Source organism: Lithobates pipiens, unplaced genomic scaffold (genome assembly GCF_037356315.1).
Source record: "Lithobates pipiens isolate NorthernLeopardFrog02 unplaced genomic scaffold, aLitPip1_a1.2 Scaffold_16, whole genome shotgun sequence".
Classification (NCBI taxonomy): Eukaryota; Metazoa; Chordata; class Amphibia; order Anura; family Ranidae; genus Lithobates; species Lithobates pipiens.
The window spans coordinates 538,231,647-538,256,068 of NW_027507748.1; the positions used below are offsets into that span (position 1 = coordinate 538,231,647).

The 24,422-nt window shown below is 41.5% G+C and overlaps 1 protein-coding gene across 2 annotated transcripts in view; it reads left to right on the forward strand.

The window, feature by feature from the left end:
- Positions 1–24,422, forward strand: part of RB1 (RB transcriptional corepressor 1) — a 307,484-nt gene that overhangs the window by 60,530 nt on the left and 222,532 nt on the right. For both annotated transcript variants that reach the window (XM_077483264.1, XM_077483265.1), the window contains exons 11-12: positions 1,163–1,237; positions 15,296–15,383. In XM_077483264.1, coding sequence (XP_077339390.1) covers positions 1,163–1,237; positions 15,296–15,383 — 163 coding nt within the window. The remainder of the gene's footprint in view (positions 1–1,162; positions 1,238–15,295; positions 15,384–24,422) is intronic.

A 24,422-nucleotide genomic window follows, 5' to 3' on the forward strand; every position in this document is an offset into this window, starting at 1 on the left:
ATATACATAAAACTATTTTTCAGAAATAAAAAAATTGGCATGTGCATATGTATTCACCTCCTTATGAAGCCCATAAAAAAATGGTGCAACCAGTTACCTTCAGAAGTCCCATAATTGGTGACACATGATCTGTCATTACATATACACACCTTTTTTGAAAGGCCCCAAAGGATGCAACACCTAAGCAAGAGGCACCACTGACCAAACACTGCCATGAAGACCAAGGAACTCTCCAAACAAGTAAGGGGTATGTTGTTGAAAAGTCAGGGCTAAAAAGAAAAATCCAAAGCTTTGATGATCCCTAGGAGCACCAACAAATCTATTGTAACCAAATGGAAAGAACATGACATAACAGCAAACCTGCCAAGAGACGGTGGCACACCAAAACACACGGACCAGGCAAGGAGGGCATTAATCTGAGGCAGCACAGAGATTTAAGGTTCACCTGGAGGAGCTGCAGAGTTCCACAGAAGAGACTGGAGTATCTGTACATAGGACAACAATAAGCCGTATGCTCCATAGAGTTGGGCCTTATGGAAGAGCGGCCAGAAGGAAGCCATTACTTTCAGCAAAAAACAAAATGGCATGTTTTGACTTTGCGAAAAGGCATGTGAGAGACTCCCAAAATGTTGTGTTTATTATTCTATGCAAATACATAACTTTTTGCTGCGCAGGGCGGCATTCACAATAGAAGTAAAATCAAAACCGTACTTCTAAAGCATTCCCTCCCCGTCCAAGCTCACCATCCTGCAGGTAACATCACCATCCCGAATGTAGGAACTCCTCGGGCAAGAAAAAAAACCAAAGCAATAACTTGTACATTAAATCAATCTACAGCCTCTAAGATAGTACCACAGCTGGGCACACAGCCATGTATCTAGTATGTGCTAAACCTGTCTAACCAAAAACCTCAGCATTTAGAGAAAATTCTTTTGTGTGAAAATCCTCTTTAATGATTGCTCCAAAGAAACATGTTTAAGATCAGTCCATACATTGCTCTCTGAACCTCTTTTTGATCTTTACAATTAACGATTGCAGTTAAAACTTTTTATGGTGTATTTAGAAGTGCATACTAGTGTTTTAGGGTCGGGGAATCACTGCAAACCTTATCCTGCAACAATTGTAATATTGATATTACAAAGCAACACCATTTGTTTTCTAGTTTGGAGCAGGAGAGAACGCCTAAGAAAAATATTGCTGGTGAAGCGCCTTTGATACCTCCTCAGACACCTGTAAGGTGAGATTATTCAGTCACTTTATTTACCATTTTCATTCCTGCAAATCTTTTCATTCTCCTATGTCATGGTGATCCTCTTTTTTTTTTTTTTTTGTTCACACAACTTAAAGTTTCTGTTGTGGGCAGAGCTGACACCACATAATGACCAGAGCGAGGACTTTTGTAAATGTTCTGGTTGGGCACCTTACTAGGGAAGGACTATTAGGCGATGATATATAAAGGACATATAGGAAAATATTTCATTTTTGTTAGCCCTTGGCTACTAATGCCTCTCCATGATGACTTGATTTTTGCATCTGTGTTTGTGCAGGGTCAGTTATTTTTAGCTATTCAACACTGCATACCTAATGTGTAATTTATTAGTTTTTCCTCACATTTTAAAATGGATGAGGGTGCAGCAGGCACTGTGTAACACTAAACATGAATAAGGTGGTGATGTAGTACATGGATCCCCAAACTTTCTAAACGGAGGACCAGATCACTGTTGTTCAGACTTTCGATGGGTGACTGGGGTCTGTGTGAGTAAGTGGGGATTAATGCCCCATCGCAAATTAAGGGGCACAAAGAGGTGCAGTTTGGGGACCAATGTTTTAATATATGAATGAAACCTATGCTGGTGTTGCATTTATTAAAAAAATTAAAATAAATAAATCAAGAGCTGTTCGTCCTGTGAAGCTGCATAAGAATAGCGTGAGTCAGGAAAATACTGCACCTTGGCAAATAAGATGGAGATGATCACATGAAATGTGTGTTCTCTAGGTGAAATTGTCCATTATGAAAGCCTCCCACCCCCAATTTGCAGGCAAACCCTGGGTTTATGCTTCTTTTCCGCTCTGTTCCAGTGAGCTTATTGTTGGCCTAGACCAGTGATGGTGAATCTTGGCATCCCAGATGTTTTGTAACGACATTTCCCATGATGCTCCACTACACTGCAAAGTGCAGGAGCATCATGTGAAATGTAGTTCCAAAACATCTGGGGTGCCAAGGTTCGCTATCACTGGCATAGACCCTGAAAGCTCCTCATGGTTCTGGGCTGAAGGGAAGTATAAGCTCAGAGCTTGTGACATTTGTTCAGAATGAAGAGGAGACCGGTCTGTCTGCATTAGGATTGTTGAATTGGGGCTGAAGTTAAGTGTTCGTTCAGGCCTAAGGGGAGTATATAAAGACAAACGTAACAAACCTTTCACCTTTATTAAAAAAAAAAAAAACTGCCTATGCACATAAGGGGCTTCTGTAGATAAATAAGAAATTCTGCAGTGCTAGAGTTGAATTATGCCCTTGTAGGTTTAGGCCATTTGCATAACTTTCGAAAGCTGCCTGGTATACTCCCAGAACATTGCTAGTGGGGGCCTAGTTGTTACTACTCTCCTCCTCATCACAAGAGTGTGCTCTTAAATGCTGAGCTCAGAGCTACTACATAAGAGGAGAGCAAGCATGCAAGGGGTTTTGAATCGGAGAAAACCCTCACTTTTGTGATGGTGAGCAGTCTAGGGCTGAAAAAACTAATCGGATTAATCGACAACTAATCGATTATGAAATGAATCGAATACTATTTTCATAATCGATTAATGGGCCAGTAACATAATGGGGTTTAAAAAAAAAAACTAAAATGAGCCCTTTATAGTATAAAAATATAATCGCTACTGTAAATCTTACTTTCATTGTTCTACAGTAAAAAAATTATCTATCTGCTTTTTTGTACTATAAAGGGCTAATTTTAGTCTTTTTAACCCCATTATGTTACTACACGTCTTAGGCCTGGTTCACATCTATATGTTTGTTGGTGCTTTTTGCAGAAACGCACTACAGTTCATTTACATGGTTTCCTATGGGACACGTTCTTATCTGTGCTTTTTTTTTCAGCCACTGCATATTTGGAAAGGGTCAGGGACTTTTAACGCAAAGTGATACTTTATTTGGTTCAATATACTTCAATGGAGAAGCTGCAGAAAAGAATGTAATGCGTTTTTGCAGCAATTTGTGTTTTTTAATCTGCCCCCAAAAAAATGCAAAAAACGCAAATTGCAGTAAAATCACGCACACAAAAATCAAAACGCACAGGAAAAAGCACTGCAGAAACAGATCAAAAGCAAAAACTGCATAGGTGTGTACCGAGCCTTATGCTGGCCTCACGGATCAATTTACAGGTGAGAATATTAAGATGAAAAATCTTTGTACATTCGCTGAATGAAAGAATTTTGTTTGAAATTTTCACTTCATTTCTGAACAAAAACCACATACACTGTCTGAAAATTCCTTTGACCAAGAAGTTTTCTATTTCCAAATTTTCCGGTCACTGTGGTTGAAAATTAACAACATCAATTTGACCCACTTTATTTTTTTTTTTATTTTTTTTTTTTAAGGTTATTAACCGATTAATCAAAACAATCGGCCAACTAATCGATTTATAAAAATTAATCATTAGTTGAAGCCCTAGAGCAGTCATAACTAGGCTTCACTTGGCAACGTCCTGGGAGTATTCCAGTCAGATTTCAGGGGGCATATAAACGGCCTACACTTATAGTAAGGGCATTATTTAACTTTAACTTTAATCAGAGCTGCACAGTTTATCTATAAACGCCCCTTATCTGCATAGATTTATTTATTTTTGACAAAAAGTAAAATCTGTTGTCCTTGCTCCATCCAAAAGTGCCTCCATCCTTGATCTTAAATTTGGTGAAGGAATGCATCTCCACCACCATGCTAAAAAAACGAAATGAAAAAAAAAAAATACCCAGAGCCACTTACCAGATCACTAGACCTCTCACAATGAGGTCTAACAGTGTTCGAGACACTTGGCAGCTCTTCCACCAGTTTCAGTCATTGTAACCTAGAAACCTCTCTAGTTGTATGTTAGTCTTGTTCCGTTTGTACAGTAACTCCTGATGAAGTGGATGCTACACAGGAAACGCATTGAGCTTGTCAGCAATATTATATGATATGAGAAAAATTGCTTTTTAATGTTTCTATTAGTTTATTAATTTATTAACAAGGAGTGAGAAAGCCCACCATGGGGCCGAGACGAATAGCGGTGCGTTAACCCTTTGAGAAGAGTTTCCTGAAAAAATTGACTTCTCCACTGGTTTCTGACACTCCCCCCCCCCCCCCCCCCCCCCCCCCCCCCCACCAGGTCCCAGGTTAAATGAGGTGACCACGATTCTGGTGGAAGGGTCCCCTCTCTTTCAAGGACCCTGCCGATAGAAGGGCCGAGGCTTTTGCCCAGTCCATGCTTATAGTGGTGGGGTTTGCATTGTGGCCGATGTTAGCCACGGCCCTGGTGTCACAAACACTTACTGAATGGGCTAAGTTGTTGCACCGCGAGTTTTGGAAGAACAGGTTTCCCCAGTCTGCGTGGAATTGGCAGACCAGTTGGTGCACGGCCTTAAGTATGCCTGTGATGCGGCCCTGGATACGGCCCCATTGCTTTCTAGAGGCTCAGTATCGGCAGTGGTGCTGCGTTGCTTGATTTGGCTTGCATACTTAGATGTGGTCCAGGCATCTAAGAAAGCACTGGCGGATTTGCCCTTCCAAGGTTAGAGGCTATTTGGCACCTCGCTGGATGACATTATTAAGAATGTTACTGGGGGAAAGAGTACTTTGCTCCCACAGTCCAGAAAGGGTAAGGAGGCACGCCGTAGAAAGGGGCCCTCTTCTTTTTTTTTTTTTTTTCTGTTTAGAAGCGGCTTTTTCATCCGCCCTGGAGCTCAGGGATTTCTGAGAGATCTGGGTGGGATAAAATCCCTAGTCCTGGGTCCTGATTTTGAGAACAGCCGGCATGTTGATTGGTCAGGTGTGTGCTTGGTTTTTAGTAGTAACCTGACCATTCTTCTAGGCTCCTTCCCCATCGGCAGATAGGAAGGGAAGTCTGAGTACCAGGAAGGCTCCACGGGGGAGCCAGTGCAGCAAGAGGCTGCTAGCTATATGCACCAAGCTGTTGAAACGGTTTGTATGAGACAGACAAGGGCCTGGAGTGTAGGCCAGAGCAGCAGTGCTGCAAGTGAGCCAACTAGGCTGAATGTAATTTTGCTGATGGGGGGGGGGGGGGGGGGGAGGAATGATATAAACCCCTATGAGGGAAACCTATGTTTGTTTGCTGAACTTGTTGAATTTTTTAAATAAAAATGGGCAAACAAATCCCTTTAAAAAGAACCAGCGAGTGGCAGTGTCCTTTTAAAGCTCTATATTTAATGCTAGTCCTTTTACAGTACTCACTGTAAAATCCTTTTCTCTGATGTTCATTGGTGGACACAGCACCCACCCCTCCGATTTATGTTTGTACTGATTTTTGATGAACTGAGCTGCTGGGAGCAGAGTGAGGGGTTATAGCCAGTAGGACCTCCCCCTGGGCGTGGCTGTGTTGTTTTTTTATGTGATGTGTTCTGTTCTTATGTGTTCTGTTCTTATGTGTTCTGTTCTTATGTGTTCTGTTCTTATGTGTTCTGTTCTTATGTGTTCTGTTCTTATGTGTTCTGTTCTTATGTGTTCTGTTCTTATGTGTTCTGTTCTTATGTGTTCTGTTCTTATGTGTTCTGTTCTTATGTGATCTGTTCTTATGTGATCTGTTCTTATGTGTTCTACGATATACCCCCTAAGGTCAAGATTAAGGCGCTGTGTCCGTCAATGAACATCAGATAAAAGGATTTTACGCGGAGTACAAAAATACAATTTTTCTTACTCTTCTCCAGATGGTTGTTCAGGCCTTAGCTGATGCAAGCTTCAAACGTATAGACCTTCTGGCATCTCTCTGAGCTGCAAGTACCCCTCCAGTTTTAACCTGTTTTGTGGGTTTGCTGGTGCTTTGTTGTGTTGCCCGCACCTCAGTTGGACTGGTTTTAGACGTCTCCAGTTCTCTCAGAATTGCTGAGGATTTGTGACATAACAAAAAATGGAGTTCATTAAAAGGACACGGGTTCCTACCCTCAGTCTTGTAACTCCTTCCTATTACTGCTTTGGCACAAAACCAAAGCTCCATGGAGTGGGAGGTGTTATACCTAACTGACTGTCTAACCACTTTGTTAGTGTCCAGTTCTTCTGTAGGCAGCAGTATAACCCAGTTGTCTCAATTACATCGGACCCTGTGTCTCTTAAGGTGGTTGTAAACCTCTGAAATGAAATCTGAGCAAATTATACCCCTTTTTATAGTGTGTAGCTTTCTAAATCCAGAACGCTAAGTGCCAATTCTGTCTGCCACCTCCTTCCTCTGCTGTCTGCATAGATGTCAGAAGAGACTCTTTCTCTAAGTTTTCTTGACGGCTTAAGATAAAAAGGTATCGGAGGAGGGAGCTCCAGTGCACAGCCTGTGATTGACAGCCTCAGCTCTGTTCCTGTGTACTCTGACGATCGGGTTTGCTTTCCCTTCAATCAGCTTTTCTCACTGAGATCTGCAGAGTGTAACTTCAGCTCCCCACCTCCTTTTCCGAAAGCTCAGACGAGGGTGTGAATTCGGAACTGGCTGTAGGAAGACAGGAATGCAGATAAACTGGTACAACTTGCGTAGGAGGATTTGTTTCATTCCTGTATATCCCCTGGATCCAGTCACTTCACTGGGCATGTTTAGGGGTTTACAACCACTTTAAGGAACTTTTTATGGTAAGTAAAAAAAAAAAAAAAAAAAAAAAAAAATCTGTGTGTATGTATATATATATATATATATATATATATATATATATATATATATATATATATATATATATATATATATATATATATATATATATATATAATATATATAATATATATATATATATATATATATATATATATATATATATAATATAATATAATATAATATAATATATGTGTGTGTGTGTATAGGGTTTTTGTTTCTGTACCTTTTTATGGTTCCAAGAAGTGAATGACATAGGAAATGCATGAAATAAAATAAAAACTGTTTGCATAAACTGACCCTTGTATCTAGGTGTGCCTTAGTTCTGTTAGGGAACGTTCAGAATTACTAAAATGATTGTGGCTGAGGTGTGTTTTGTAGGATATGTAAAACTGATGATACCTTTTTAAGTAGATTTATCTAAATATTTCTACACCTAGAGAAATGACATTGTAGAAGTGTAAATCTTCAAACGATAGATTTACTGGAGTAGACAAGCAAACTTGCTTGCTAAACCTGACATATATTTGCAAGGGTCTGTAACAATACAACTGTTTGTCCTTTGGCTTTATGTCCTTAAGTTATAACTTCAGAAATGTTGCTGAACTCCTCGTCACATTCCAGAATTATTGTAAATAAAAAAAGTGCAGCGTTTAAAAGTGAAACAAAATGATCTAACCATAATGTGAACTACTGTGGTGAAGAAAAAAAAAATGTAATAAATGATTGACAAAACACGTAGGGTCCAGTCTGACGTAACCTGTGGCGTCATGCATGGCAGCTGTTGCCGGATAGACAGACAGGATTTGATTTTGCTTCATGCTTTTTATGCTTTAGGCTGCCTGAATTTATCACGTGAGTGTGCAATCTTGAGTATGTATTAAAGAAATATTTTATTTCTACTGCACTTGAGGCTTTGCTTCTCATATTTTATCTCTGCCGTCTGAGTTTGAATTGGGATTGATCACATGATCTTCTTCTTTTTTTATTTTTTTTATTTGAGGATCATGGTTGTTTGGCACTCTATATATGTTAGCTGTCTGTGTCCTTGTCACCTTTTAAAGGGTAACTCAACTGTAGTGGTAAAAAAATTGGCAAAAAAAATAGCCTATACTATTGCATCACAAGTCATATTGTAATTAAATGTTATTAAAAATGACCTTTTGTTTTCAATCTGCAGTGCTGTAATTTTCTGTAAAATGCCAATCCAAAGGGAATGTTACTGTTTAGGTCAATAAATCCAGCGGGTCTCTATGTGCGATATCGCCCTTTACAAAACTTCCTCACCAATGTGGTGTAAATCTCTCAATAGCAATGAAAGTGTTACTCGCTGGATTTTTATTATGACATTCAAGTTAGTGCATAGAGACACTATGCTTAGGGAATCCTGTTTTAATTAATGTTTACCACATCTTTAATTCTGACATTCATGCCTTTATTGTGTGGCCTACATATTTGTAGGCCACATGGACAGATTAACAAATAAACCACGTTTTGAGATGTACAAGTGATAATAGTCTTTATCATACACCCTGGATGTTACGTTAAATTTGAATTGACAGATTTTTCTGTCTTGAAATTTGTTTAAATGACATGGCGCACTTCTGGCATGGAAAAAAGCCTTTTCATTTTTGAAAAAAGGAAACACTATTGGGTGCATACAAAATATCTGGTGCTACTTGAAGCTTCAAGAGTGGAACACCTGTAAAGATGACCTGTGGGCGGTCTGGAAAGACTGGGCCCAGCATATTATCATTCTTCAGTACTACCCAGTGTTTCGACATTATCTTTTTAATGTCATAATTTTGGTGAGAATATGTGGTAACCAATGAAAAATTTGGATCCACCTCATGGGACTTAGGCTTTACCCCTCCACCCAACATAGCGGTTGTATTCATATTTACTGCTTCTTCTCTAATAACTTTTTTCAAATCATTTAACCATGTGTGGTGACGATGGCTCTCCTGCCCAGTTTAACCATTTCTTTCAGTACTCTTAAAGTACGTAGAGGTGATCAAAGAACCTCTTTCAATCTCAAGATTGAGATCAAGGAAATTTTAATCTGACTTGCTTCATATTGTAAAGAGATGACCAAGGTGTTATTGAGCTGCTCCATAACATTCTCCAGTGAGATCATGTCACCATCCCATAAGAGGATGTCATCTATATACGCCCCCCCCCCCTCCCAAGAAGACTAACTCAAGTCTCCTGTTGGCATAGATGGTGTCCTCCTCCCACTTTGCCATAAACAGGTTTGCCATGCTTGGGGGAAATTTAACACCCATGACAACCCCTCTATTCTGAAGATGGGAGCCTCCAACCCAGAAATAATTGAGACATGGCAAACCTGAGTAGGCTCAACACAAAATCTCTCTGGGTAAATAGCAGGTTGGTGTCTCTTTTCAAATGGGTTTCAGCTGCCTCAAACCCATCTGAATGGGCTTTAAACACTTAAGCCCCAGACCAATTGTCAGCCTAAGGACCAGGGGTCTTTTTACAATTTCGCACTGCTTTAACTGGTAATTGCGCGGTCATGCAATGTTGTACCCAAACAAAATTTGTGTCCTTTTCTTCCCACAAATAGAGCTTTCTTTTGATGGTATTTTATTGCCTCTGCGATTTAATTTTTTTTTATTTTTTACGATTATAAATGGAAGACTGAAAATTTTGAAGAAAAAAGATATTTTCTACTTTTTGTTATAAGAAAAATCGAATAAACTCAATTTTAGTCATACATTTAGGCCAAAATGTATTCAGACACATGTCTTTAGTAAAAAAAAAAGTCTAAGCGTATATTTATTGGTTTGCGCAAAAGTTATAGCGTCTACAAACTAGAGTACATTTTCTGGAATTTACACAGCTTTTAATTTATGACTGCATTTCTCATTTCTTGAGGTGCTAAAATGGCAGGGCAGTACAAACCCCCCCAAATGACCCCATTTTGGAAAGTAGACACCCCAAGAAAATTGCTTAGGCATGTTGAACCCATTGAATATTTTTTAGTTTTTTTTTTTTTGTCCCAAGTGATTGACGGAAAGTAGACACCCCAAGCTATTTACCGAGAGGCACGTTGAGTCCATGGAATATTTTATATGTTGACACAAGTTGCGGGAATATTACAAACTTTTTTTTTTTTTTGCACAAAGTTGTCACTAAATGATATATTGCTCACACATGCTATGGGCATATGTGAAATTATACCCCAAAATACATTCTGCTGCTTCTCCTGAGTTCGGGGATACCACATGTGGGGGACTTTTTTGGGAGCCTAGCCGCGTACGGGACCACGAAAACCAAGCACCGCCTTCAGGATTTAAATATAAAACGCTACCAAAAAAAAACTGTTAGCGATCGCAGATATCAGGCCTGACTCTGCGAACACTGCAGTTATGTGTTTAGTGTTTTGTAAGTGACAGTGATCGATCGATACTGCACTTGGGTGGGCTGGGCGGAGGGGCAAAACGCAGGTGCTAGCAGGTATCTGGGCTGATCCCGCTAACAATGCGTTTTTTTTTTTGGAAACCCTAAAATGCTGGACGCTAGTATAGATCTGATCAGATATTGATCTGTTCAGATACCATACCACTACGGGAGGTGTATGCTTTGCACGTGGGTGTTACTGGCACTAACCTAGCACTGCCTAGGGCGACGCAGACCCTATCTGACCCTAAAAACGAATTGATATCACCCGCCGGGTGATCAGGGGGTTAAACCTTTATTGGGTAATAAATGGTGGGTGCCCTGATGCTATAAAAAGCAAACTAACTAACCAGCGTCACCCGTAACACTTATACAGTGATCACTGGTTAAAGGGTTAACTCTAGGGGCAATCAGGGGGTTAAACCTTTATTAGGTAGTATATGGGGGTACCTAACGCTATAAAAACGTGGCCGTGAACCTAAAAAAAAATAACTGGCTACCTAGCGGCACCAGTGACACTAATGCAGCGATCAGAAAAACTATCGCTTAGTGACACTGGCAAAAGAGGGTGAAAGGGTTACCTGGGGGCGATCAGGGGGTTAAACCTTTATTGGGGGGGGGTAGGGGGCTACCCTGGACCTAACACTAACTGCCCTGACACTTTTTACAGTTACAACTGACACTAAAAGCAGTGATCAGTAAATAAATGATCACTGCAATCTGACCCCCCACCCGCTGGAAGGCAGGCACGTATGGGTACGTGATTTTGCCTGTCCGTGCCATTGTGCCGACCTATAATTACATGCTGCAGGTGTGAAAGAGTAGATTATGGCGCTAAACCCAAAACCTTTATATTTTATTAAGCCACAGCGTTGATGTGCGGAAAAAAAAAAAACTTATATAATACTGTATATCTATTACATGTGCACGCCTATTTATACATACTCATACTTAAATGTATTTGTGCCTAGAAGCCCCAACAAAGGTGCCAATACAGATTACTAGAGTGGACAATAATAACAGTAATTGTAAGCTGAATGAATAGTGGTATTAGTCCATATGGTAAAGTGTTTAAACAGAAATATAAAAATTAGAAGTGACCATCAAACGTTAAAAAAAAATTGGAAAAATGTCCCATATAAAGATGAAAGAAAGTGACTAGTGCAAAAGTGCTAATATCTTCAGTGGAGAGAACAGCTTTCCCCGGTGCGCTTCTCAGTGATATGGTAATATGATTGCTCTCACCAGAATTCTTACCCCAATCGGAGTGGATAGGCTTTCACAGTATAAGCCACTGTGCTGCTGTCTGGCGTTTGCTGGTAATGCGCTGGGGGATGCTCACTCTTCCAGTTGTGTTAAATCTCCGTTGGTGTATACATTAAAGGAAGAAACGTATCCATAGTGTAGTACGTAATAAAATGTGTTTTTATTGGAAAAGAAAAACCTACTCGCATATAGATCGTAAAAGATCGCTTTGTGTACAATAACCGCCGGCCGCTGTCAGCTGTGAGGAAGATGCACGTAACGTGACCACGCCTTGCGCGTTTCGTCAGAGTGACATCTTCTGGAGCGGCCATATTGGTGCACCTTCCGATTTAAATAGGGTGCAGTGCTCCACTGCGCTTGCAAAAAACAAAAGGCACCATTTTGGATACGGGAATGTTAGCCCTGTACGACTCAGCCTCCGACACGAGTGCCATTGATAAATATCAAAGGAACCATTTGTGTTTACGGTGATGCCCTCCTCCTCTGATTTTTAAACCTCCTCGTTAGGCGCCTGTAATAGCATGGGAGGGGGAGGGTTTATATAGGATTTAATAGGACGTGGAGCGCTGCAACCCGTTTTTTAGGAAACCCTTATAGAAAGCCAGTTTCTTATACAACACTAAAAATATCCTATTCATATAATTCCAAATGAATAAAAATTTAATAAAAGTTACATAGGCTACAGAATAGTTACAAAACCATCATAAAGAAGAATAATAAAAAAACTATGAAAAAATATATATAATAAAAAATATATTAAAAATTAAAAGAATGTATATTATAAACATGATTGCTAAATGCAATCAAAAAGGATAAGAATAAAAATAAAATTAGGGAAGGAAGAAAACAGTATATATATTTTTACTTTATTCCAAAAAACTGAAAAGATTTAAAAAAAAATTCTAAATAGAGAATGTTTTCTTTACTCGGGGATATAGTCCCAAATTATTATTATATTACCACCTGTAAGCCAGGAGGATTTGAGACCAGAATGCTTCTTATTACTAACCCATGGGGAACATATAGATATCATATGTGTACACATACTATGTGTACACACATGCCCATAAATGATTAGTTTAAAAATTAATATATTCTGCCGACCATTGGGGCGGGAGGGGGAGTATTTTTATTAAAGAGGAATTTGTTCTGCATAGAGCGAAAGGGAAATTTACAATTGAGGCGTGTTGGTTTTGCTAATGGACTGCATAACATTCGACCCATCTGGTTCTGACATCCCAGATTTACTATTTTATTTATGGTTAATTGCGTCTGAGATATTAGTCAACTTTGACCACTATCCTACATACCTCTCTCTTATGGGTATTACAGGAGTTTCCTAATGTTCAACCCCAACTATACTATATTCCATAGGTTAGATCAGAAATTGGTCAATGGACAACCCAGGTGTCCGACGGATCCATTATGGCTAATATTTGGTGTCCTTCATCCCTAATCCATAAAGGTATTAGAGGGATGCATAACATAATTGACCAATTTCTGATCTGATCTATCTTGTTGGGGCTTCTAGGCACAAATACATTTAAGTATGAGTATGTATAAATAGGGGTGCACATGTAATAGATATACAGTATTATATAAGTTTTTTTTTTTTTTGTTTTTTTTTTTCCGCACATCAACGCTGCGGGTGAGGCTTAATAAAATATAAAGGTTTTGGGTTTAGCACCATAATCTACTCTTTCACACTTTCAGCTATATTACCCTCCTCCCCCCCCCTTTTTTTGGGAGGAGGTTTTTAAAGTAGAGGCAGCTCTTACCAATTTTTTTCCCGCTTAGGGTTCAGTCCGTAGCGCAACTTTACTTGTCTTTCCGTATAATTACATGCGGCGGTCCTAAATTGGTTAATAGTGTAAAAAGAAGCCACATCAGCTGTTGCTATAATGTAGCTCTTTCCACTCTATAGCTTCCATTAATTGACCTGAGATGAATCCCTCAAAAAGGAAGGGGTCTACGAAACTAGTGGCTGCAAAAATCCATCTATGTATTTCCCTATACCTGAGTGTTCCACCCCACACATAGTACCATCCATTGCCCTTTAGGGCTGATACAAAAAATGGCATATGGGCAGTACGTAGGGCAGTCTGCATGCAAGTGCAGCCTGCCTAGGAATGCCCACTTCTGACACCCACCCATCCAGGCAGTTCAGTTTACATTTGCAAGCCTATAGAAATGCATTTGTTTGTTTTTCAACTGAAAACTGAGAAATTAAAAATGGATAATCCGAATGGCTCTAAGGGCCCTTTCACACAGGCGCTCAGTCTGCATCGGTCTGTCACTTTTTCAGACAGATCCATACTGAACTCCAATGTATTTCTTTAGGCCTACTTCAATGTCCATTCATGTCTCTCCAGAAAGGCTACAAACTTAATTTTGACAGATCTGAACAGATGTTACCAGATGTCCATTAACGTTGAATCTGTTTTTATAAGTTTTTAGGCAAGAAACATTTTTTGTTTTCTTTTCAAATAATGTTTATTGAAGTTTAAAAAAAATACAGCTCAGACTTGGCAAAATTATGTACAAAGCTGTGTCCCCCTGTACAATCTGCAGGTACATACATGGAAATGCAAACAATATGTACTGATATGTAGCTAAACTGAATTGAACTGAAGATGGATGTGCAAAATCGTGTAACTTGAATCTGTGTTTATCAGTGTTATTTCCTAATAGAACTGATGATGCCCAAAATGTCTAATTATCTTGAGTCTACTGGGACCCTTACATTCCAAGATATTATCTTCATACTTTTATATAATATTGGTAAAGATCTGGTGTAATGTTTGATTTAGCACAGTTACAAAGAATGTGAGCTTTGAGCTCTGCCTTTTGGTTTTATGGGTCATATAGTATTGTTGTGGTAAACTATCCTGTCTGGTGTCTTTCACAATTTCACTGGTGGGTGTGTAACAGTGGAGGGACTACAGATGTGTGCTGTTGTATTAAATGGGTAACATCGGACATAGCTAAAATGATGAAAAACAATATTGGAAATCTTATTACCATTAGTCAAACACAATAAAAAGTGGGCCTTGCATTTTTTTCCTATACTAGAACGCAGGAAATATTGTAATGCCCCACTGCCAGAGGAAGCCAAGAAGTTATTTAAAGAATTGAACAAAAACGTGCTAACGTTTCCAGAAACTGTGTGATATGCGGTCTTTATCAAAGCCGTGAACATTGTGGGATTATTGACATGCTTGATAGTTTGCATAGAGGAAAACAAGTAAAGGCGTATTGACAGAGTAGTAAATCTATCAATATGCAACTCTCAATACTCAGTCTCCTAGAACAGTGATGGCGAACCTTGGCACCCCAGATGTTTTGGAACTACATTTCCCATGATGCTCCACTACACTGCAGAGGGCATGAGCATCATGGGAAATGTAGTTCCAAAACATCTGGAGTGCCAAGGTTTGCCACCACTGTCCTAGAATATAATCCTTGTGCCAAAACGAGATAGGTAGGTGAAAGCGCTTTTAATTGAGAGCGGTTTCCTTTGTTACAGTGAGGTTTCTTTCAAAGCTCAGAATTGCTGAGAGCCTGAGCTTAGCTGCTTAAGCCCCTCCACAGCCTGACGCTCCAGTGAGTGCTGGAGGGGCAGAACATAGAGCAAGTAAATTACTGTCTTTATTTGTTTGTGGCATTAGAAAAAAAAAATTGAATAAAATGAACTTTAACAAACCAGAAAATGAGATCCAGCTATATATTGAGGTTAACGTACAATTTTTTTTTTTTTTCCATAACAGAGCTGCAATGAACACAATCAACCAATTGATGGTTACCTTAAATTCATCCTGCGACGAGCCCTCTGAAATTCTTAACTTGTATTTTGAGGCAAGTTTATAGAATCTAATAAAATAATGTGTATAAATACTAATATTTTGATTCTATTTAAAGAAAACGTGTATGCTGGAAAATATGGCATTTGTCATGTGTTTTGTAGAGATCAGAAATGCCTTTCTGAATGCTGGTTTTATTTACTGCAAAATTGAGATTGGATATGTGGCTATAAATGTTCTATACTTTCATTTTTCTCTCCCTTTTTATTTTTTTTTTATTTATTTTTTTCCCCATTTTTGTTTTAGAATGTTGAGATGGTAAGCACTGCTGTTTTTTGCCTGTATGTTCATCCTTGGAACTAGGCAACTTTTTGTTTTTTCTTTCTTTTTCATACATCATGGTACACAGAGTTAGGCTAATATCCATTAACTGCTGGGTTATACTTCATCTCCAGGTGAATGGACACTGGTAGACCAAAGGTCTTTAGACAGGAAGTGATACACTATATAACCCATCCCATACAGGAAGTACTTCAGTTTTTTACCAGTGTCTGCACAGTGGATGGCACGGTTGTCTGAGCTCCAGGTCTCTAGTCCCACAAATGGTTCTTAAATAAATCAAGGGATTGACCGATCAAGATCCATTTGACACAGGCTTTCAATGCTTAGATAAATGGTTCCCGAGCCTTGCAAAGAAGACTCAAGATCCTGCAAGGTTTTGCCTGTAATGTGGCCTCAGGATGAACCCTGCAAAGTGGAATCCTGGACACCACAGCGCTAAGGCATTCCTGCAGGGTGTTGTACAGGTCCAAGGGAGTTGGCCCTAAACATGAAAAGGATACCTAGTCCTTGATGGTCCTCAAGTGACAGTAACCTGCCGTGATGGGTGAAGATTGAGCTTTTAGTTTCTAAGCTGCCCTGTGCCTGGACGGGTAAGTGAAACCCCTTTTATTTAATACTGTGGGGTGTCCCAGTGATTGTTACAATCGGTCAAGCTATCTCAAGACTGGACACCTATGCGGTGACCGTACGGGGGAGTTTTGGGCTAGCTGTGGGTGTTTGCAAGGTGTAACTTTCTTTGCCTGTGTCTGCCTGTTTGTTTTTCACCTGTATGATGGTGTGCCATTTCCCCTTGGTTTTCCATGGCGCACGTCCGTTCAGCTGGGCTCAAAAGTTTGTTTGGTGGCCATGGCGCATGCGGCTTCACCACACATACGCTGTAGCCTTTATCTGGGTGCGAAGATTTGCATCATACACCAATACAGTCACGCCTATTCTCCGGGACTGCACACTTGAGCGCGGACGCTATCAACATTCCGCGCACCGCCAGCTTATTTAAGCTGTGTATGCCAAGCATGCAGTGCTTCCAGAAGGCAGCTGTTGGACACAGAGCAGGCTCTGAATCGGGCACTTGCAGCAGTTAATTTCTCCTTATCTGGGTCACGTGAGTCACCAGGTGTTGCTTGGCAGGCTAAAGGTGCTTAGCAGGATTGCTGCATAGGGTCTTGGTGAGCCCTATTAAAGGGTCTCCCTTCTGAGGTGTGTTACTACACCCAGTTTCTCCCCTTTTTGTGGCTAGTAAATGTCGTCTTCAAAAAAGAGGAGCAGGACTAACACTACAGGGAAGGGCACACCTATGTCATCAGTAGTTACTGATGAACCTAATCGTATCCCTAGTGTTGTATCCCCCAAAGGACCAGAGGCTTCCCGGAAATCTGAGCCGCTGCTCCTATCTGGGATTGTACCTACAGTCAACGCTGCTGCTTCACCCTTTATCACTAAGGATGAACTGTCCTCAGCCCTAGCTGGTTTAGAGCACAGGAATGATTTCCTCCATCCTGCAGGGTGGCAAGAAGCGTGACAGATCCCCCTTCACGGAGCCTCCTAGTCTGGAGAAGGAATGGGTTGAGGATGAGGAAGAGCTTAAAGCTTAGGATCTGTGGATGGCCTAGCGGATGAGTCTGCTTCCGAGCAATCTGGACAAGAAGATATCCAGTTCGTGTCTGCCTCTCAACCAGAGGCTTTTGATCCTGACTCTTACCAAAATGGTTTGTTCTGCCTTTAAGTTACCTTTTGCAGAGGTTACTGAGCCTCCCTGGTCCTCTTTGGGATCCCTTTGGCCTCTTCAGGTCACACAGGCTTTCCCCTTACACCATATTTTGGAGCAGGTGATGTATGCTGATTGGTAACATCCTGACAGGATTTTCGTTCCTCCTGAGATGCTTTCCCTTTTTATATCCCATGGATGAAAGTTTTAAGTGGAGCATGCCAGCCGTAAATGCAGCAGTTTCTTCCATAAACAAGACCTTGACTTGTCTTGTAGATAAAGCACAGGGCTTGATTGCAGTCATTATTAAAGGCTGCCTTTTCTTTGGCCAATTTAGCTATTCAGCCAACTGTTGCAGCAATTGGTATCTGCCAATCCTTAAAGCAGGGATCCTCAAACTACGGCCCTCCAGCTGTTGCGAAACTACACATCCCATGAGGCATTGTAAAACTCTGACATTCACAGACATGACTAGGCATGATGGGAATTGTAGTTCCTGAACAACTGGAGGGCCATAGTTTGAAGACCCATGCCTTAAAGGATCAGATCAGATGGCCTGAGAGGCCTAACCAAGAGGATGATCTGCCTGAAAATAAGGCAGATATTCCTCAAGCGCTGTGTTTTGCTGTTGACACCTTTAAAGGATTCAATACAGCAGGTTTCTCGTTTGGCTCTTTTGCCTGTACATATGCACAGATTTTTGTGGCTTAAGAACTGGTCAGCTGAGCTTACTTGTAAGAAGTTATTGGCAGGTTTCCCCTTTCATGGGAAATGTTTATTTGGTAATCATTTTGGACAAATATATCCAAAAGATTTCCCGAGCGACAAGTTCTCTACTTCCTGTGGGAAAAAAAAGCACCAGGCATCCTCCCTTGTTTAAAACCTCAGGGACTGCTTCCTCAAATGTCTCAGCGCCAAGGCAGTTCCGCAGGCAACGGGGCGCTAGGGCCAGGGGCAAGGCCATGACCAGAAAATGCCCTGGGCTCAAAATTCTTTTAAATCCAGAACCAAGCCCTCCTTTTGAAGGGACGCCCCCACTCCATCGGGTGAGGCTAAGGGTTCTGCACTTTACGGACAAGTGGGTTACCTCAACTATATCCCGCGGTTACAAGCTGGAGTTGTGGGGGTTTCCCCCTTAGGTTTTTAAGATCTAGCGTTCCCTCAGATCCTCCAAAAATACATATTGCTTCAGGCACTACATAATTTAGTGCATCAAAGAGTGATTGTAGAGGTTCCTGTACCTGAAAGAGGCGCAAGGTTTTACTCAAACCTTTTTACGGTTCAAAAGCCAAACTGGGTCACAAGGCCCATTTTGGACCTAGGATCCCTGGACCAGTATCTACTGATTCAGTTCTTTCGGATGGAGTCTCTCCCCTCAGTAGTAGCCTCACTCCAGATGGGAGACTTTCTAGCCTCCATCGATATAAAGGACCCATATTTACACGTACCCATCTTTCAACCTCATCAGAGGTTCCTGCAATTTGCAGTAGAGGAACGTCATTTTCAGTTTGTGGCTCTACCCTTCGGACTTGCTACAGCTCCCTGGGTGTTCACAAAAGTCCTAGCACCAGTACTGGGTCTTTTAGGGGCCCAAGGGATCCTGGTGCTTGGGTATCTGGACGACCTGCTCAGAGATCACTCACTACAGACTCTAAAACAGAGCATAACCTGCACAGTGCGGTATTTGGAAAGCTTAGGCTGTATCATAAATACTGAAAAGTCAACCTTGAGACCAGCTCAGTCTAAAGTATTTAGGTCTGATCCTAGATACGGTCCAAGCAAGAGAATTCTTGCCACCCGCAAGGATGTGTGCCCTGAAGGATCAGGTGCGTCGGATAGTGGCCACCAGACAACACTCCATTCGGCTCTGTACGAGTCTTCCAAGGAGGATGGTATCCTCCGAGGTGGTGCCCTATGCCCAGTTCCATTCCAGGCCTCTACAACAAGACATCTTGTTTGCTTGGAACATGAGAGGACAAGCCCTGGATTATCCAATGTTATCTCCTTGGCCATGCTTAAGCCTAAACTGGTGGTTGCAGGATCAGAACCTATGAAAGGGAAGATCCTTCCTCCTGGTAACTTGGAGAGTAGAGACTACAGATGCCAGTCTCTCAGGCTTCAGCGTGACCCTAGAAGGGCTCACAGCTCTGGGGAAATGGTCAACATCCTGGAAGTATGGGCAGTATTTCTAGCCCTACGGTCCTTGATGGCAGAGCTTCAGCACTGCCCTATATGGGTTTAGTCCAACAATGCCACTGCAGTGGCCTAAGTAAACCACCAAGGCAGTACCAGGTGTCGTTCAGCTCTGAAGGAGGTGAACCACGTACTAGCCTGGGCAGAGGGACATGTGCTGATTCTATTGGCAGTCCATATCCTGGGAGTAGAGAACTGGAAGGCAGATTATCTAAGCCGCCAGCAGATCTGCCCGGGGGAATGTTCCCTACACCCCTGGTTTCCAGGAAATTTGCCAATGTTGGATGGCCAGCGGTCGACCTATTGGCATCTAGGATCAAAAACCAAGCTACAGCAGTTTGTGTCCTGAACAAAAGATCCTCTGGCAATCAGAGCAGATGCTCTGGTAGTTCCATGGAGCCGGTACTCCCTGGTTTATGCTTTCTCCCAATCCCTCTCCTTCCTCAATTTGTTGCACAGGATTTGGAGAGAAGGGGGCTCCAGTCATTCTGGTGGTACCAGCCAGGTCCAGAATGCCCTGGTTCCCGGAGATTGTGAGACTGAGAATTGATGGGCCATGGACACTTCCACGTCGCCCCGATCTACTGTCTCAAGGTCCTATATTCCACCCCATTTTACAGTCTCTAAATTTGAAGGCATGGCTATTGAAGCCAGGGTGTTAAAGGACCGTGGTATCTCAGGACCAGTGGTGTCTACCCTAGTAAGTGCTAGAAAAGCTGTCACTAGGAAGATCGATCATAAGGTTCTGGAAGACTTGTATTGCTTGGTGTGATGCCAAAAAATGGCATCCTTGGAAATGCGTGATTGGGAGAACACTCGTTTCTACAGTCAGCTGTGGAAATCAAATTTAGCTTGGAGTACAATCGGAGGTCAATTTTCGGCCCTATCGGTATTCTTCCAAAGGCCTTTAGCCTCCCATTCACCTACCTGAACCTATATGCAGGGGGCAACTCGCTTGCTTCCCCCCATTAGGTCACCTATGTGTCCTTGGGACTTGAACTTGGTGATGTCTGTGTTACAGAACAACCATTTGAGCCTATCAACGCAATTGGCTTGCTGTCACGCAAGCTAGCCTTCCTGATGGGCATCACCTTGGCTAGAAGGGTGTCGGAGTTGGTGGCCCTTTTCATGCAGGGAACCATAATTTATTCTTTGCCACGTCAGGGTCTTCTTACGACCTGTTACATTCTTTTTTGCCAAAAGTGGTGTCGGCCTTTTATTTAAATCAGGACATTATTATTATTATTATTATTATTATTATTATTATTATTATTATTATTTTTTTTTTCCCTCTAGGCCTTGTTCTGCCGAAGAGAGTCGACTGCATTCTTTTGATGTTGTTAGGGCAGTCAAGGTCTATCTGTCTAGATCTGTGGAGATCTGAATATCGGATTCCATTTTGGTTTAAGCAAAAGGACCCAAGAAGGGGCAGGCAGCTTCCATTGCCAATTGGGTCAGTCAATTGGTCATTCATATGGTCAGAATCATAAAGCTCCTTCCCTTTTTAGGGTGAGAGCTCATTTTACCAGGGTTGTAGGAACCTCCTGGGCTTTTCGCCCTCAGTTATCTGTGGTTCAGATTAGTAAAGCTGCTACCTGGTCTTCAGTGCATACGTTCACAAAATTTTATCAAGTGGATGTTCGAGCAGCCGAGGATTTGGCTTTTGGCCGCAGTGTACTGCGGGCTGCCGTATAAGGTCTGGCTATTGTTTGGCAAGATGTCTCCCTCCCCTCAAGGCTATTGCTCTAGGATGTCCCAGCAGGTAATGAATATTAGCCTAAATCTGTGTCTCATGATGTATGAAAAAGGAAAATAGGATTTTTTTTTTTTTTCATCATACTTGCCTGTAAAATCCTTTTCTTTGAGTACATCATGGGACACAGAGGTCCATCCCCTCTTTTTGAGGATTCAGTGCTTGCTACAAAACTGAAGTACTTCCTGTATGGGAGGGGATATATAGGAGATCAATTCCTGTCTAAAGACCTTTGGTCTACAGGTGTCCATGCACCTGGAGATGAAGTATAACCCAACAGGTAATGAATATTGGCCTAACACTGTGTCCTGTGATGTATGAAAAAGAAAAGGATTTTACAGATAAGTATGATGAAAAAATCCTATTTATTTATTTTTGCTCATTAAAGGTATGTTTGGCTCTGCTCTGCCTTTTTTACATTTTATATTTGGTTCTCCATCACGGAGTTCATTGTTCCACTCGGAACTAAAGTTACCGTACTGTGATGGCACTGACATCTATTTATTATTTTATTTATTTGCTCCTCCATTTAAGGGACTGACAACTCTAAGATAGTTGGATACAATTGCAAACAAATGTAGGCCAACCCAGGATAATCCCTCTCATTATCAAAATGCCTCAGTTTTTTCCTAGTGTCCTAATGGAATGGATGTCTTTAGCCGGTAAAAATATATTATTATTATTATTATTATTATTATTATTATTATTTTCTATACATTACTGCTATAACAGGTTCCAGCAAAGGCAGCTATCCAACGCAGTCTATCTTTTGGCGTGCCAGGACCAACTCCCACTGCACTAAGCATTGCAGTGCTAGCCCAGAAATGATTTTTGGGCACTTGGTTCTGTGTACAGCGCTTTCTAGTCCTCGTTGTGGTACTCAAGTTAGTCATGGCCTCTGAGTCAACAGCTGCTGAGATTGTCTGTCTGATTCTGATACTCTAGTCCTTATCAGATTACATAGCCACCAAGGATTTGCAGTCTTCTGCCATTACTCCAAAAATTTTGTCTTATTGTTGCGATGTGCACCACACCGTGCACACCAGCCTGTTTTATCAGTGCTACTTCCAGTCTTGGGTCCTTTAGAGCCCCTAAGGTCCGCAGATGTTTTCTTGGTGAACCTGCTGTTCCAAGTCTTCCCCTGTGCAGACTGAACACCCCCTAACAAGTTATTTGCTCCTCTCTAGTACTTTATAAACTTGTATTCCTACCAGAGATCTAGCAGTGTCCCACTCATTACTGCCTTATCTTGCCAAGTATTTTGGTGGTGTATGCACCATTTTTTTATGGGCCCAAATGGTAAGTGGGTGGTTGCTCTCTCAAGATCATATTCTCACTGGCAGGTCCTGCTCCTCAGTCTGTTCTAGCTCTGACTTTAATTTGCCAAACTTTGGCTTACTGGTCAGTCTATATTGAAAAGGATCTGTTCACTATTTTGAACCCTCGATGACAAAACCTTTTGAAGCAAACGCTTGTAGTTTTAAGCTTCTGGCTGTTGACTATTTCCAGTCTCATCTCCCGTATTGGTTTCCTGTCAATATACATTCAGAGGTCACCATTGGTTAAAATGTTGGATTGTGGAACCTGTGTCTAAAGGCCCATACACACGTTCCGAAAATCGTACGTACGAAAAATACCACTTTCAAAGCTATCATACGATAAGCTGTGTACCACTGATCAGATTTCGATAGCTTATCCGATGTATCCGATCTGATAAGCACGGAAATTTTTTTTCTTACAATACCAGGTCATACGATTTTCATTTAATCAGTACAGTCCTCATCATCCGAAAATACAATATAAATACACCACAACACATGACATCACTTCCAATTTTGTATTTTTATTTTTAAAAAAATGTTGGGACTTTTTTTAGTAACCTATTCAATTACAACTTGCAACTAGCAAGCGAAAAAAGTTGGACGATCTGTCGTCTGAATTTCGGATCGTGCGTACGGGGCATTAGAAGCTCTGCGTGGCCATTGAGGGACAACATCTCTTTAGATCTTACTCTAGATGTCATAAACATGGAAATTGCAGGTGGCAAGAACCCCTATCTTTGGCCAAAGAAACCTAAGGTGTAGTCTGGGAAGGCTCATTCCTTCATGGAGGTTAGGTCCATTCCCATCAACCTTCAAGTTCAAAAAACCTGTTAGGATTTTGTGGACAATTTGGACAGACTGCATTTCAGATGCTTAGGTGTGAGAGGTGGTTTATATGGTTAACAGCTGGAGTTTTTTGTTCCCAGCCCCTTGCTTTGTTTATCACTTCCAACCATCTTTTTTTTACCACACAGATCAATAGGTCTCCGGGTAGCCCTATCAGGATTTCTTAATAAGACATCAGTTCCTATGGCAAAGTGGTTTCAGGGTTTTTGATGCAACCTATTCTCTGTATCTTCCGCCTCAGAATTGAAGGAGGATGTGGCGATCACCATGCAAACTCTACAGGATTTTGGGTGACCGTTGAATCTAAAAAAGTCAGTGCTTATACCAACTCAAAGTTTGGAGTACCTAGGCTTACTGCTGGACTCCTTGGAAGCAAGAGTGTTTCTCTCTTTAGACAAGCTGCAGACTTTCGGAACTGTGGTAAAACTTGATGAACCGCAGGTGGCCATCGCTATGATTCTGTATGCAGTCCTGGGGCTCATGGTGGCCTTCTTCGAGGCTGTGCCGTACGCCCAGTTTCATACCAGAGTCTTGCAGAAGGAGATTTTGAGGAAATGGGACAAATCTCTGTTATCCCTGGATCGGCAGATTCAGGCGAGCCAGTAAGTCAGGGACTCTCTGCTCTGGTGGCTGAGGTTCCCGGCACTTTGGTCCAGGAAGTCGTTCCTACCTCTACATTGGACAGTGATCACATCGGACGCCAGCCTGACCGGCTGGGGTTGGGTACTGGGTACATTTGACCCAGGGTCTTCGGTGGAGGGAGGAATCCAAATTGCTGATCAATGTGCTTGAGATACGAGCTATCAGGTTATGCCTCTCCACATGGTCGATGAGACTTTGAGGGCGTACTATCAAGATCCAGTCAAACATCGCCACAGTGGTGGCATACCTCAATCATCAAGGAGGAACAAGAAGCTTGGCTGCAGCACGGGA